At 41.0% G+C, this 17,087-nt stretch overlaps 2 protein-coding genes across 2 annotated transcripts in view; one reads left to right on the top strand and one right to left on the bottom strand.

The window, feature by feature from the left end:
* Positions 1-5,999, bottom strand: LOC117445021 (uncharacterized). Its single transcript, XM_034080414.2, has 4 exons — positions 5,770-5,999; positions 4,962-5,050; positions 2,261-4,824; positions 1-2,126 (listed from the first exon to the last, which is right to left on the bottom strand). Exons 1-4 carry the CDS (start codon positions 5,812-5,814, stop codon positions 1-3), a joined length of 4,824 nt encoding a protein of 1,607 aa, XP_033936305.1. The 5' UTR covers positions 5,815-5,999.
* Positions 6,000-9,493: 3,494 nt separating this feature from the next.
* The window catches only part of ptprfa (protein tyrosine phosphatase receptor type Fa), a 347,360-nt gene continuing 339,766 nt past the window's right edge, over positions 9,494-17,087 (top strand). The window contains 1 exon segment of the mRNA XM_071202945.1: positions 9,494-9,796. The gene's annotated coding sequence lies outside the window, so the exon portion shown is untranslated.

The raw sequence follows: 17,087 nt of genomic DNA, 5'->3' as shown, positions 1-17,087 counted from the left end.
TTAATCAAGACAAGGAAAAGCAACAGCACATAAATCACGGTATTTCTCCTTTGCATGTTGTGGCATCCCAACAGGTGGAGGGGACAGGGTGACAGGGTCCACATCTGGTACAGAAAAGCTGAAGTTCATCACATCTGGTTGCTCTTTCTGATGAGTGAATCCAGAGTGACGCTGTTTGGACGGTTCGGTGTCATCATCCAGGGAAGGAAACATAACGCCCTGTCCGTTTTGGTGTTTCTTTACACCATTGTTCCATTTGTAGAACCCAGAGTCAGTAGGAGAAGATAGTGGAACTTGATGTTGCTGTAAACTGTCCACATCTGGTAACGAAAACCTGAAGTTCATCAGATCTGGCTGCTCTTTCTCACGAGTGAATCCCATGTGACGCTCTTCAATGTCATCATCTACTGATGGAAAGTTGATGCGTTCTACATTTTGGTGTTTCTTTACACCATTTTTCCCTTTCTTGAACACAGTGTCAGTAGGATGTTGCTTGAAAGTGTCCAAATCTGGAACAGAAAAGATGAACTTCATCAGATCTGGTTGCTTTTTCTGATGAGTGAATCCCATATGACGCTGTTTAATGACATCATCTACTGAAGGGAACATGATGCTTTGTCCATTTTGGTGTTTCTTTACACCATTGTTCCATTTGTAGATCCCAGCGTCAGTAGGAGAAGATAGTGGAACTTGACAGTGCTGTACTGTGTCCACATCTGGAACCGAAAACCTGAAGTTCATCAGATCTGGTTGCTCTTTCTGACGAGTGAATCCCATGTGACGCTGTTTTGATGGTTCACTGTTCCCCTCCAGGGAAGGGAACATGATGTTTTGTACATTTTGGTGTTTCTTTACACCAGTGTTCCCCTTTCCGAACACAGCGTCAGTAGACAGAGGCAGTGAAACCTCTCGGGTCATCGGTTTGGACTGTTTGGACGGTTCAGGGTCGTCATCAAGTGAAGGAAACCCAATGTTTGGCCACCCCGGGTTCTTCTTCTTATTAGTGTCACCACTTTCCCACACATCATCATCAGCTGCAGGTACTGTAACATCAAAAGCCCTATCACTGAGTGGCACCACACATGCTACCTCATCGTCCAGAGAAGGAAACCCTATGACAGAGTATTTCTCCTTTGCATGTTGTGGCATCCCAACAGGTGGAGGGGACAGGGTGACAGGGTCCACATCTGGTACAGAAAAGCTGAAGTTCATCACATCTGGTTGCTCTTTCTGATGAGTGAATCCAGAGTGACGCTGTTTGGACGGTTCGGTGTCATCATCCAGGGAAGGAAACATAACGCCCTGTCCGTTTTGGTGTTTCTTTACACCATTGTTCCATTTGTAGAACCCAGAGTCAGTAGGAGAAGATAGTGGAACTTGATGTTGCTGTAAACTGTCCACATCTGGTAACGAAAACCTGAAGTTCATCAGATCTGGCTGCTCTTTCTCACGAGTGAATCCCATGTGACGCTCTTCAATGTCATCATCTACTGATGGAAAGTTGATGCGTTCTACATTTTGGTGTTTCTTTAAACCATTTTTCCCTTTCTTGAACACAGTGTCAGTAGAATGTTGCTTGAAAGTGTCCAAATCTGGAACAGAAAAGATGAACTTCATCAGATCTGGTTGCTTTTTCTGATGAGTGAATCCAATATGACGCTGTTTAATGACATCATCTACTGAAGGGAACATGATGCTTTGTCCATTTTGGTGTTTCTTTACACCATTGTTCCATTTGTAGATCCCAGTGTCAGTAGGAGAAGATAGTGGAACTTGACAGTGCTGTACTGTGTCCACATCTGGAACCGAAAACCTGAAGTTCATCAGATCTGGTTGCTCTTTCTGACGAGTGAATCCCATGTGACGCTGTTTTGATGGTTCACTGTTCCCCTCCAGGGAAGGGAACATGATGTTTTGTACATTTTGGTGTTTCTTTACACCAGTGTTCCCCTTTCCGAACACAGCGTCAGTAGACAGAGGCAGTGAAACCTCTCGGGTCATCGGTTTGGGCTGTTTGGACGGTTCAGGGTCGTCATCAAGTGAAGGAAACCCAATGTTTGGCCACCCCGGGTTCTTCTTCTTATTAGTGTCACCACTTTCCCACACATCATCATCAGGTGCAGGTACTGTAACATCAAAAGCCCTATCACTGAGTGGCACCACACATGCTACCTCATCGTCCAGAGAAGGAAACCCTATGACAGAGTATTTCTCCTTTGCATGTTGTGGCATCCCAACAGGTGGAGGGGACACGGGTGACAGGGTCCTACATCTGGTACAGAAAAGCTGAAGTTCATCACATCTGGTTGCTCTTTCTGATGAGTGAATCCAGAGTGACGCTGTTTGGACGGTTCGGTGTCATCATCCAGGGAAGGAAACATAACGCCCTGTCCGTTTTGGTGTTTCTTTACACCATTGTTCCATTTGTAGAACCCAGAGTCAGTAGGAGAAGATAGTGGAACTTGATGTTGCTGTAAACTGTCCACATCTGGTAACGAAAACCTGAAGTTCATCAGATCTGGCTGCTCTTTCTCACGAGTGAATCCCATGTGACGCTCTTCAATGTCATCATCTACTGATGGAAAGTTGATGCGTTCTACATTTTGGTGTTTCTTTACACCATTTTTCCCTTTCTTGAACACAGTGTCAGTAGAATGTTGCTTGAAAGTGTCCAAATCAGGAACAGAAAAGATGAACTTCATCAGATCTGGTTGCTTTTTCTGATGAGTGAATCCCATATGACGCTGTTTAATGACATCATCTACTGAAGGGAACATGATGCTTTGTCCATTTTGGTGTTTCTTTACACCATTGTTCCATTTGTAGATCCCAGTGTCAGTAGGAGAAGATAGTGGAACTTGACAGTGCTGTACTGTGTCCACATCTGGAACCGAAAACCTGAAGTTCATCAGATCTGGTTGCTCTTTCTGACGAGTGAATCCCATGTGACGCTGTTTTGATGGTTCACTGTTCCCCTCCAGGGAAGGGAACATGATGTTTTGTACATTTTGGTGTTTCTTTACACCAGTGTTCCCCTTTCCGAACACAGCGTCAGTAGACAGAGGCAGTGAAACCTCTCGGGTCATCAGTTTGGGCTGTTTAGACGGTTCAGGGTCGTCATCAAGTGAAGGAAACCCAATGTTTGGCCACCCCGGGTTCTTCTTCTTATTAGTGTCACCACTTTCCCACACATCATCATCAGGTGCAGGTACTGTAATATCAAAAGCCCTATCACTGAGTGGCACCAGACATGCTACCTCATCGTCCAGAGAAGGAAACCCTATGACAGACAAATGAGGGTACGTCTTCTCATTGCTACTCCCTTTGTCCAACTCACTAGGAAGTGGCCTTTGAGCAGGTGTAACTTCAGGAGGAAACAGGTTAGGACACTTTGGGTCTTCGTCCAAAGAAGGAAAACCAATACTTGTTACATCTGGGTACGTCATCCCTTGAAAGTGACTCACATGGCATGCAGCATCCAAAGGTGCAGCGCTTTGATTCAGTGGGACATCACTAGCCGTTACACTGAGAGGCTGGGACATCAGACATGTCACCTCATCGTCCATAGAAGGAAATCCTGTGACAGACAAATCAGAGTATGTCATGTCATCGCTGATCCCCTTGTCCAACTCAACAGGTGGGGGACTTGGTGGAGGCAACATGTCCGGACATTTTGGTTCGTCCTCCAAAGAAGGAAACCCAATACTCTTCAGATCTGGGTCATTCTTCTCTTGGAAGAGTCCAATGTGACATGCAGCATCAGCAGGTGCAGGGCTTGGAGGCTGAGGAACATCACTAGCTATCAGTTTGAGAAGCTGGGTCATCAGCGAGGCAAACTCATCGTCCAGAGTGACGTCTTCAAAGTGACTCACATCACAGGCCGGTGCAGGGCTTGAAGTCAGAGGGACATCACGAGACATTTCACTCAGAAGCTGGGAAATCAGACATGCCAATTCATCATCCAAAGGGTCAGGGTGCGTCTTCTCAATGCGGATCTGCCCGGCCAACTCGATAGGTGGAGGTCTTGGAGGAAGTGGAGCTTGTCCAAAAGGCTGGCTCATGAAACAGGCAACCTCATCATCCAGAGAAGGAAACCCAATACTTTTTAAATCTGGGTATTTCTTCTCTTCAAAGTGTCTCACATGACATGGAGCATCAGCAGGTGTAGGGCTTGGAGTCAGTGAAACATCACAAGCCTTTTCTCTGTAAGGCTGGTTCATAAAACAGGCTACCTCATCATCCACTGAAGGAAACCCAATGTCTTTTAGATCCAGGTTCTTCTTCTCAGGAGTGCTTCCTTTGTGCAGCACATCAGGAAATGGATTTGGAGGAAGTGGAATCTCATGAGGCAACACATTGGGACGCTTTGGGTTGGTGTTTTCATCCAAAGAACGAAACCCAATGCTTTTCAGAATCTTCTCATGACAGTGAAGCATATAAAGGACAGCCTCGATAGGAGGAGTACTTGGAGGCAGTGGAATATCACAAGCCATTACACAGAGAGGCTGGGTCGTAAAACTGGCCAGTTCCTCATCTAGAGAAGGAAACCCGATGGTTTTCTGATCTGGGTACTTCTTCTCATGAGTTTTGCTCTTGTCCAACACAGCAGGTTTAGGACTTGGAGGCAGAGGAACATCACAAGCTGTCAAATTGAGACGGTAGGACATCAGAGAGGCCACCTCATCGTCCAGAGAAGGAAACCCTATGTTAGATGAATGCAGGGAAATCTTCTCATGGCTGATGTCAGCAGGTGGAGGGCTCGGAGGCAGTGGGACCTCCTCAGCGAGGCAGTGCACAACGTGTTTCTTTGGCTGATGTTGAAAGCTGCACGAAATCCAATAAAGACATGCTTAATGTCCAAAAATCATTTTCAAACCTTTATTATAAAACTATTATGTGCTCAAGATGACATCTTACACATTTTATATTTTGAATAATTTGAAGTCTAACCCAAAACTTACCTGTCTGTTTTATTACAAGGACCCGCCTTATTGTGCGTTTTCCTGATGCGTGACCCAGACCCTCTTTGGTAGAGGTGATGGTCATTTGCCTAAGAAAAGATTATGTTTGTGTTTGTTCATTTGTGTTTTGAAATGGTTTCAAGTATAGGAGCAAATCATTTCACATTTAGCAGTTGTAAATATTTTTTTATGAGCATGTGACAAAGAAATGTAATGTAATGTCTGATTGTGTGAATGTGAAATAAAAGGATTTTGTCTAGTTGTAATTAAAATGTGTGCAGAAATGTCTTCAACTGTTAGGAAAATATCACTCGACACCGGGTTGAGAATCAATAGTGAGGTACTAATTTATTCTTGCAAGAAGGAGCAGAGTTAAGTCACATACAAAGGATATGGTTCAACTCCCACACATGAGGTATGCTGCTCAAGGGAGCAGGAAGTAACATCAAGCTTAAATAGTAAATAAATAGTAGACAGGAGGTACCAAACAGTGTCGTAAATCGGTTTGGGCGTGATCAGGTGTCGGGAATGCGACAGTAAGGTTTCCTTCAATTTTAATCTATAGGTGTGGAGTTATAAGCTACAACACATTTACAAAAAAAAGTAACTTTTTGAGAATTTGAAAATAATTTGTGTGTCCAAAACTGTTTCACATGCACAACATATTTGTTTCCACTGCAACAATAGATATTACATTCACACATTCAGATACATGCACACACAAGGTGATTGAAAACGGAAACTTGTTGAATTATTTGTGAATATCATTTTGCGTTTGAAATAGCTGAAACCGAGAAGAGTATCTTACCATCGTCTGAGCCTTTTTCAGGCGTTGCTTGGACCAAAGATCCATGATGGACGGAAAAGAAGGAAAGATCCACCAAGCCTTACTTCAGTGATGTATTTCAATCTTCCTGTTTCTTTGTTGAAATATCTCTTCTCTAGTAAAATATTTGGAGTTTGAAGTTCACAGGTACCACCGTACGTAGTGTTTCTCAGTTGTGGTGCAGTGAGTAGACTGGCTTCAGAACCTAGCCTCTGTCTTCCTCTGTGTTCCGGAAAGTGTTCCAGATCACCAGAATCAGAATTAGAATCAGAATCAGAACACCTTCATTCTTCCCACAGAGGAGACATTTACATTTGTTAAAGAAAGTAAAAAGCCCCAAAAATTAACCAAAAGCATGCATAACAATATTAAAGATACAAAATAAATGACACAATTTAAAAAGCACATTGAGTACCAGTAACAGTGAAGCGGTACAGCAGCAAGGTGACATTTTAAAGGTGCAAGTATATATATTGCACATAGTATACTAATATTGCAGGAGTGTTACAGTCTTTGTTGTTATATGTGTGTGGGGGTCTACCAGGGACCATGGTGGTTGTACAGCCTGACCACTGCAGGAAGGATGGTGGAAGGGGTGCTGGAGCCTGTCACTGAAGGAGCTGCACAGTGCGGACAGGGTGTCATGGAGGGGGGGAGACACAACACGTTGTCCAGCAGGAATGAGAGCTTGGCTGCCATTCTCCTGTCTCCCACCACCTCCACAGGACTCCCCAGAACAGAGCTGGCCTTCTTTACCAGTCTGTTAAGTCTCTTCCTGACAGTTGGTGTTGTTGTTTTTTTATAAAACATTGAAGTTCATGCAACTTAATTTCATTGAATTTCCCCTTTACCTTGTTCCCAGCAAAAGCTTTATTTAGGGATCCTGTAAGATTGCATTCAGGTTGCTTAACTGATATTATTTTTGTTGTAAAATATAGTAGATCTCAGCATAGCATACTACCAGGAATTATGTTTAGGCTCTTACTTCTTATACTAAAAATTATAAAGATTTGAGAAATAAAACATTTAATATAAGCATGAGTATATCCCCCAATCCTCAGAAACGGCCACATCTTTGTGCAGTTTAAAATATTTCTGAGAGATTATCAGCAAAAGAAATACAGATGCCCATGTTATGTATTTAATATATTTTTTAATTGTATATGATAAATGTCCATATTATTTATAGTACTAGTAACACTACTTGTCAGAATCAGTGCACACAGTATACATTACTTTACACACTTATGTTATGTTTCACTAAGCTTTTTAACGGTTCCTTTAAAATAATAAAGCCTTGATTTATAGCACTTTTCACGCACAGGATGCAGCTCAAAGTCATTTTAATTTTAGTACACATCAAGACAAACTGAATATAAAATAACACTGAATTCAAGTCAGAGATTAAAACATATTAGCACACATGCAGCATGTGTACAACACACATACATGATTATGTATCTATCTGTGCGCTCATGGAGCCTCCTGCATCTTTCCCCCCCTTCTTCTTGACCCTTTTCTATCCCAGGTGTGAAAGCCTCATCTCTCTCATCATCTGAGAGCTCAATATCTGAATCTCCCTGAACTTTCTGGTACAGAAAATGTCTGCTTCAGTTCCGTCTCCTGCAACAATATTGAGTCATAAAGTCCATGAAGATGGTCCTGACGTCCACCACAATAGACATTTATAAAAGGGCTGTTATTTGAAAACTTGAATTATTTAATTGCTTTCAGAACTAATTATATAGTTCCTCACATGTTAATAAACAAGAATATATATGATTTTCATGGTACAAATTATAAGTATTCAACAATATTTGACTTCTCCTCCTGCTTCTATACAATTTAGTTTTTCGTATATGCCAGCCATTTTGGATGAAAAGAAAGAGGAACTTCCCAGCATGCAATTTTAACCAATGTCACATATCACTGGAAAGACCAGGATGTCCTCTGTACACAGCACATCAGGGACTGATAGAGTAGCTCAAAAGAGTAAAAGGAGATGCATGATAACAACATGTCCACTACAGTGGACATTTTCAATGGGCTGGGTCCCAGGAGCATATAGAGTCGTTATTCATTTGTTTTAAAGCTCAATAAATAACAAAGAAGACCTTTGACCGGCACTTTTATTATTTTGTCTGAAGATTTAAACGTTAATACACGTTGACTGGCGAAAAACTCTGCCCGGTTCCCTCGGCCCCCAACGCGGAGAATAAACAGAAGAGCAACCATGACAACCATGCTTCTTCGCTGCTTTTGCGGAGGGAGTTACAGCGCCACGTACAGGCTCCTGCATATGTACTGCAGCTTCTTGCAATTTAGAACTGATACACTTTATTGTATTGGGTTACTCTTATTCTGACTATTTGGTGATGTAGTTCAGCCACCTGGTATTTCCCTCTCCAAATATGATGACCATCAGAGTGAGCATTCTTAATTTATAAGCTATTGTGCCACTTATCTCCCACTCGGAATTTGGCTGTAGAAGAGGTAGGCCTATGTCTAAAGAAATCTAATTTGCAATAGAACTGTACCAGATATTTCCATCTACTGGTTAGTGTTCAATAGCACCCTAGACAATTCAGTAATAGTATATTTTTTAGGGATTACTGTTTTTCTGATAAATGAGAGAAAAGTGATTGACTCCTATATGTTCCTATCACCAAAAAGTACAATTTCCATCTAAACTAAAGCTAAGTTTACAGGACTATAATTCAGTATTTTTTTAGTTAAATAATTGTCTGACTATTTGTTGATCTAGGACAGCCACCTGGTTCATACCTCAGCAAATCTGAAGAGGAAAAGAGTAGCCATTCTCAAGTTATGGGCTTTTTAGTCACCATTCCCACATTCGGCACTGGCCTATACATTATTCCATAGACCTAAGTATATTATGGTAATGTTTTTTGAGTTTCTTGTCTCCTGTTTCATTTTGCAAAAATACACTCCTCTCTTACTTCCTGTTTCTGTGTTTTCCCTCCTTTTTGTAATTGTTTGCCCCACACCTCCCCTCACCAGCTGTGTCTCTTCTATGTGATTAGACCTGCTTTAATTTAAGTCCTGTTTCTTTGGTCAGCCACTGTTTGATTCTGGTTCGCCTGTGGAAAGGTTCTGCTCGGTTTGACCTTGCCTCATCTGGATTTAACCTTAAATAAAGGTGTGTTCAGCCTACTCCTGCTCACATCTATTTATGAGAAACGATTTGTTTAATACATTCAGAGCTGTGAGTAATCGAATTCCCAACATGTGTAGGCCTATAGAATAAACAAGACAAATACAAAAAGTAAAATACATTGGTCGAAATGTAAGCTATAAATTAACCAAGCATTGTAAAAAGATATTCAATTAACGTATTCAAACTCAACAAATTCTGAAATGATTCATTAATCCTTTTCATAACAATTCGTTTTTATTCCAAATCATTAAACTTTGATTTCAAAATCGTACTGCTTAAGAGTAAACAGTCTGATTTGTGCATATTGTGCAATTAAAATATAACATTTTAAAACATTTGCACAATTGTATCTCATTACACGTCTTTTGATGCATTTAAAAAAATAATGCAGTAGGCTACAAACACAAGCTCATCCATTTACAACAATAGCTTGGACGTCATTGTCAGCCTTAGTCCTTGCTATCCGGAAACAGCCGAGTGTGGCCGACTCTTCCCGAGGGTGTGTACGGAGGAACTGTTTGGGATGCTGCTCTGTGAGAGAGGAGCCGCGGACGGACCGGGAACAGTCTGATACAGCTGTATTACCGGGGAGTAACGGACTAGAGAGATTTCTCCCCCAGCGGCGCGGGGTCTGCCGGCCTGACTCTGGTCCCGGAGCTTTTTTACGGACCACTTTTATCCATCTCACCTCGGGGGGATTAGAGCAAGTGTTGCGGAACTGGAGGAATTAGGAGACTCTTTTCTGAACTGTATCTGATCTGGGGACCTCCCTGCTCTGCTGGTCTTCAGCATCTTTTTCCGAAGTGAGAAGGTCCCGGAATCATGAACATGGTGAGTTATGGCATCTTTTATCTTCACTGTTGTGCTTTTGTCAGAAATGCAGACTGTGACATGTGTGCAGACTGACACTGAATTATATATTTACACAAGTCCGTCAACATTCACACTGAAACTGCCTAAAAGACACCCAAATATATTGTTTGTCCGCAAAATGCCATATTCTGTGGTAAAAAAAAATCACGTTTTTTCCTTAAAGAGTCAACTTTAACAGGTGCGTTTTGAGCTGCAGAAGCTTATTGAAAGGTATGCTGTTTTCAATGAATAACAAGACGATTTGAATAGTTTGCCTATTCGTCTGGAGTCATTTTGTATTCTGTATGATTACCACATATTTCCAATCTGCATATTTTTACATGCAGATTGGTAAAAGTATCATTAAATTCATGTTATTAAATAAGAATTATCTATCAAACCTGTGTAAAACAGCGTCAGATGATTCTTTATTTGCATTGTTTGCATCATTATGATAGTTGAATGACTTGGCTTTCATAAGACATGTCTTTGCGCTCTGTTCAGAGTCTCATGCAGTGTGATCATGCTTTGATTTTCACATTATAATCCACAATATGCATGATTTACACTTTAAAGTAGTGTTGATGCATTTGATTTAAATGCATGTGCAACCTGCTGATGGTCTGTCCTGTATTCATGCTTTCACCATGCAACATGCATTATATAAATAGCACGTTAAATTGTAAGTATAGTCAACTAAACACTGTGTATTATAATACATGACATTACATGGGTGATATGAGTCATGGAAACTGAAGGTGCAGTCTTGTTGCTGCAAGGGTTGAAGTATTGAGTCTCAGCTCTTAGGCTGTTTGTGTGGCAGCCCATGTGTTTGCATTTCTTTGTACTATGTTTATATCTTATAATGCAAGACTTGGCAATTATTATGTTGGCCGTTTCTTAAGGAAAGTGTGAAATGCCTGAGAAAACCCCCCAAAATGCTTTATGACTAGATAAGGCATGGAAGAATAACAAAAGTGCAGTTTCCCAGGATTGTGATTGGACAGAGCCCTAATTATTGGATGGAGAATAGAGAAGGAGTGAGGTTATGCGGAGTGAGTGAGTGCAACAGATGGAGGGAAGAGGAGTGAGGGCAGGAGAGGAGGTGGAGTCACGGAAACAAGATGCAGACAGAGAGGAGTGTGTTGTTGTGCTCTGCGTGCTGCTCGTGCACCGTGATAAATGCTCAAGCTGAACGCCTGCACAGGGAGAATTGATGGAAATGTGTGTGTGTGTGTGTGTGTGTGTGTGTGTGAAATCTGTGCTCAACACTATTTTAATTGTCCCTTTATACTCATGCATTCTCACTTTTGGGCTATGTACTGTATGTATCATTGTGTACATTTTCTTAGAAATGTATATTACAACAAAAACACAGGCTCAAATACTCAAACATAATTGTTTCAGCATAAATCAACTCTTAGTCCAAAATAATTCCACATTTTTAATTGTTTTCATTCTAAACCCATATGCAAAAACCTATTTTTGTATTTTGTGACCCTTCTGTGACATGTTTCCATAATGTCCTTAATTTGTCTCATACTGTCTGTACTGCGGCACCTCTTTTCACCCTCTGTCTGAAACCAGAGCCCAGTCTGCTCTGATTGGTTAGCTGGCCAGCTCTGTTTTGATTGGTCAACCACTTAATTATGTCCCGAAGTTGGAGCGCTAGCCAATAAAGAGTGTTACAGAAGTAAACAAAAAAGTCCAATAGAGGTGTTTCAGGCAGGGGGAGTGTGTGGGAGAGAAACTCCCTCGTGAGGGAACACAGGGATTTCAGCCTCTGCAGACCATTTACATGCACACAAAACCTATATACCAATCCACAGGAATGGGGAGACTTTATAAAGCACAATAGGGCCTCTTTAATTAAGATATGAGATTAATACTACTGTCAGAAGGTAGTTGAGTGGCCACCATACATGAAGAAAACCGAAATATGTTAAAAGAGCTCATTTTAGAGTCATAAAAACACTTTCTGCTGTTCTCTTGTTTGTGGACACTTTATTAAAATGCTTTTCATAAACAATGCCAATCTATAAAGAAGCCCCCTCCGCCCATATGTTTCATGCTTGTCCATCCCTGAAATTACACATGCGTTTTAAAAGTGTGGAGAGGGCAGCTGAGTGTGAGCAGAGAGGGGATGGAACTGTGATCAACACGAAACAGCTCAAGCTTGCTGTTGGTTTCCGTCTGAAAACTGCAGTGAGGGAACTATATCCATCAAACATGTCTGGCGCTGCCAACAACAACTCAGAAATAAGCATGCTACATTCTATAGAGTAGGATTTTCAGGTGAAAAGGTGCTGAGGAAAAATTAACTGAAAATACAATCATAATGTAGATGCACTTCTGGTTGGAGACATTGAAAACAAATACTTTGAACTCTAGCAAACTGTAATGAATATTCTTCAGTATGTTCTAACATTTATTAAAAAAAGTCTGCCGATTATTCTCCTCTTTCTCCTTGCTTCCAGGCTTTATGCTAAGCTAGGCTAACAATGTCCTGTCTCAAACACCATAAATAAAAATATATTTAGCATTTTTCAACCAGTTCTGTGTCACCGAAGCTCATCTGCCAGCAAAAGTCCACCGATGTCATATGTTTTGAAGAGATGGTTGAAAACTATCAAAGTAATATGTTTAAAATATAAATTGATATTGATCAAACTATTTTCTGTTCCCTCGTCAGTCTCCCATGGCTCGCCAGTTATCACCAGTTATTTTTGTCACTCCGTTATGTATGTTAAAAAGTAGTTTTTTCTGATACAAAGCAAATCTTTTGAAGTGTTCTTCAAAATAAGTCTCTGAATGAATCCTAAAATAAAGGTTGAGAAAAAGTCACTGAAGATTCAGGATAATACTTAGTTTCATGTTTGTGACACGTTTTTGAAATAGCTGTTCACAGGGATTTCTTGAGAGAAAGATCATCTAATCAATCAAATAATTTGTTCAAAGAAATAGAAAAACTGCATGTGATATGTCGACTGGCTTTGTGAGGCTGAACCTGAAGGGTTTAATTCATTTTTAGTTACACTTTTATTTTTGGGATCACTTCCTTCGGATTAAAACTCGTTGTCGGAAACTGTGCACTCACACATGCAAATTCCTCAAAATCACTCCTCAGCATTAACATAGTTTCTCCGTCATATTCTCCTGCTAGCACAATGAGAGCAGATGTTCGCCACTCTGTTTTTGTTTAACTGATACCACGGTTGTTTTCTCAATGAGATCAGATTACATCAGGTTGTGTTTCCTTCTGCAGCATTTTTCAAAGAAAGCATATTTCTTTAATTCATTTTTAGCAACTCAGTCGTTGTCTCCCCTCATTAATCCCATCCCATCTGTCATTATTCCCAACACAAATAAAGGTTAAAAAGAGGATATATTTTCACTCCATGTTTTCCCAATCCAAATGCATACACCTGTATATTGCTAGGGTATTGTTGTACATTTCAAAGGTCCGTAACAGGCTGTCTCTCAGTGGAGCAGGGACTGACGTGATAGCATCAGGCTCTGCATTGTTTCCTGTGGACACGATGTGCTGGGAGTGTTCCGTCCGTCTCCTGCAGGTCGTGCTATTGTTCCTGGGCTGATTGACCTATCTACAGTACGGCTCGCCTCCTTTCATTCCCACAATGAGCCATGTTTTCACTCATACTCTCCATTGTTTGCTGGCGGCTGGGTGTATTGTTGTTTCATCTCACCTCAGAGCGAGGCTATGATCCTATCAGCCGCAGACGGACTGTAATTTCCCCACCGTGACACAGGATCGTCGCTGCGATCAAACATGCTCTCTGCTATGACTAATTTTCCCTCTGCAGGTTTTGATAGTGTCGTGCCTGCATAAAGCATGTGTGGTTGTAACAGGATGTTTGTGTGGGATCTGCTGAGGCATCTGACCAGGATATACCCAGATTACACAGGAAGTCCCGCCCTTTGTAATACACTTTTACAGATGATATTTACTCCCAAATGTTCATAGCTAACAACGATATTAACACAAAGGGTGCTATTGCCAACGTGGCCATTTGCACCTGGGTGTATATAGCATTTCAACAAAACGCACCCGGGTGTCCATAGTCAACAATGCTATTTACACCCTGGACTAGATTGTTTTATTTTTACGTGTAAGTATTTTAATTTTGTATTTATTTATTTGACGATAACTTGTAATAACTAGAGTGCCGCTGCTCGAAATGTAGTTGTTAAGACACTTCAGTGCGCAGGTTTCAAAATGAAGATGCATTGTTGAATACTAGTATATGGACATTACGTTATTCTGTAAAGCAGGATTGTATGATAAACAGATTATATTCTTTGCAAGCTATCGGTGCCACATACAGTGAGATGCTGGGTCGGATGGGCCCACGGGCCTTTAGTTTGACAACTAGCTCCATTTAAGATAAGATATACTTTGTTGTTATTATGACTTCATGCACTTAAGCCACACAATTTAAACTTTTGGGACCTTATACCACCCTGTTGTTGCTTTTGTAACATTTTCATTTGAAACTGTTTCAATGTATTTGAATCAGTAGTGAAGAGGCCCTGCTGGGATGCTCTTGATATTCTTCTGTCCTCCTCATGTGCACACAACTCGACTGTTTCAAGGGCCTCCGTCTGTTCTCTCACATCAGCTCTTCCTTTGTCACCCAGCTCCACACTGCTGTCAGAATAAAGATCCTGCTGTTTAATGCAATGCATCAATTAATGATACAAATGAGCAGAAGGCAGATAGCTGAGCTGTGGAGTGATGCCAGATATACTTTGCAGTTGATTAAATCCAAAATGTGAAATCATTGGAAGAAATGAGGTGTAAAGTTTAGAGCAGTGAACGATCAACACCCCCCTCCTCTGTGCAGCCTCCCTTCCACCCGGGTCCAAACTGCTGGATGTTCTGGATGAATAGAGTCCAGTGTTGGAGCTGTGACTTGGACGTGCCCCTGGATGCTCCCTGCATGTAAAACCTGCTCTCATCATTCCCCTCAGCTCAAGGGTGTCACTGTGTAAGGGCAATGCAGCCTGGAAAGTCGATATCTTATAAGTATGGGGAGGCAATATTCACATCCAAACATTGGTTTCTGGCCAGTGTTAGAATACCTTTCCTTGGTCCTGTTCCTTGTTGAGGCTCATTTATGATTTTGAAGTGAATCATGATGGGATGGATTCTTCGCGTTGCCTTCTATTCTTCAGGAGCTTAGTCTAATACTAAAGTTACCGATGTGTTTAACTCCCAGTAGTGACCTGGCTGACGTACTACACTGTGTGAATAGGATACAATTTGCTGTGCAACATAATACAATCCATATTTTCTCATCATGTGCATCCTAAATGTAAAGTCAATATTCAATTAATTGACTGAACAAACGGTGCTTGAGGTTCTCTTGCACATTGCTGCTATGGCGTAAACACATGCCCTTCCAGTGTCAAAACACAACCAATCATATGACGCCACACCCCTAAATACCTCGGCCCGAGGGAATAGGACTGCAGCACCCGATGGCACACACTGTTAATAACACACAATTGTTGTGACAGCTTGAACTGTACATGACCCTTCATTAATATGGCTCTTGCAAATACATGTAGCCGCTTTTGAAGGGTAGTGCTAATGGCTAATTTGATAGAAGTTTAGGCTGGGTTTTCCATTGGATATTTTTTTTAATGGCTTATTTTGCTTGTTTCTCCTATATTGGTTGATACCTACCCAAGCAATAAGAAAAACATATATAATACACTTGTTCACATGTTTGTGAAAACAATTCAATTGAAATTAGATTAACTTCATCTCATAGTCCAGACAACAATTTAGCATTGCTCACAATGCATTCTGTTTCCAAGGTCAATAATAGCAAGTTTTCATAAATGAGTTATTTTATAGCCATTGACCATCAAACTAATAAACACAAGTCAAGTGACTTTATTTAAATATATTCTATCACAAATCGCTATACTACGTTTTCTGCACATTGGGGTGGAGTAAGCCGGCATGCTATTGTTCTTCCTGTGATGATACATGTATGTTATTGAACTGACAGGAAGTCCCGCTGCTTCTATAAAAAGCCATGTCATGCCTTGTTTCCCTTGATATGTATTGACTTTGTCCAGTGACTTCATTAATTAAAAGTCTGCCGGGTTTATACCTCCTTGTACAATTATATGTAGAGATTGTATTAAGTGCATAAACATATTTAAATATCACAACACATACAATTTCAAAACCATTAGAGACCAAAAGTCATGGATGTAACAGACCTTGAAAAATAAAGTAAACCATGCTAAATTCGGCCCACATTTTGTTCCCTTTTCTGGAGCTTTCCACAATATCACAGTTTTGAACAGTTAGCTATCTAATGGATATGGAAAAAGACGGTTAGTGGACCATGATTTGGAGTTGTAATGTTTATTTCATTTAATTCAACGCAAATAAAGTGCCATGGATAGAATCAAAGCGGTTAATCTCAGCTTGACAACATCTATCCGACAAGCAGGGGCGGACTGGGACTAAAAATCAGCCCGGGACTCTCGACCGGCCCACTTCGGTACAACCTCAGTACCGCAAGTAAATACCGCTAGTGAATTGTCGACGGGGGTGCTAGTGACTTATCCGACCGGCCCACATCGTCCAACCGGCCCACTTCAGTACCGGCCCATCGGGATTCGTCCCGTTGGCCAGTCCGCCCCTGCCAACAAGGACCCTGCCATAGTGCTGAAAGCTCTGGAAAAACAAGTGGACCTTGATTTTGAAATAGGTTTTTTCAATAACAGGTGTCCTCTTTTTAAAGCGGAATCCAGGCTTGTTTTTAACTGGACAATATGAGCAAAAAGCTAAAAATGTCATGTCATTATATTGAGAATGTTGCAATGCACAGCAGCGACGATTATGGCTAAAAGCAACATTTCATTCAGCATCTCACAAAATATTGTCTGCTCAAAGTCACTTCAGGAGTTTTTTTCTGGAGCTTTCAACGGTTTGATATGGTAACAAATATCTTGAAGGCAAACATCCTTTGTAGTATAATGATATCCTTTTAGGGCATGTCGCCTACTCCTGTCAAATTACAAATATGTACATTATGATAATCTTGTTGACTAGTTGATACGTTGCAATAAACAAATTGTATGATTGTACGGCCAGTGATGGTTGAAATATCTGGCTCCCAAGCAGTGTGTTGGACAGATGGACATTTTGCACAATTTTCATAAAAATATGGCCTACAGCATGTGTTATGCCATCATCTGGGACATGCCTTTCTGAATGCAAGGT

This window comes from Pseudochaenichthys georgianus, chromosome 4 (assembly GCF_902827115.2).
Source record: "Pseudochaenichthys georgianus chromosome 4, fPseGeo1.2, whole genome shotgun sequence".
NCBI lineage: Eukaryota > Metazoa > Chordata > Actinopteri > Perciformes > Channichthyidae > Pseudochaenichthys > Pseudochaenichthys georgianus.
Note: the sequence above shows the minus strand (reverse complement) of the source record. Positions and strands in the feature narration are given on the sequence as shown.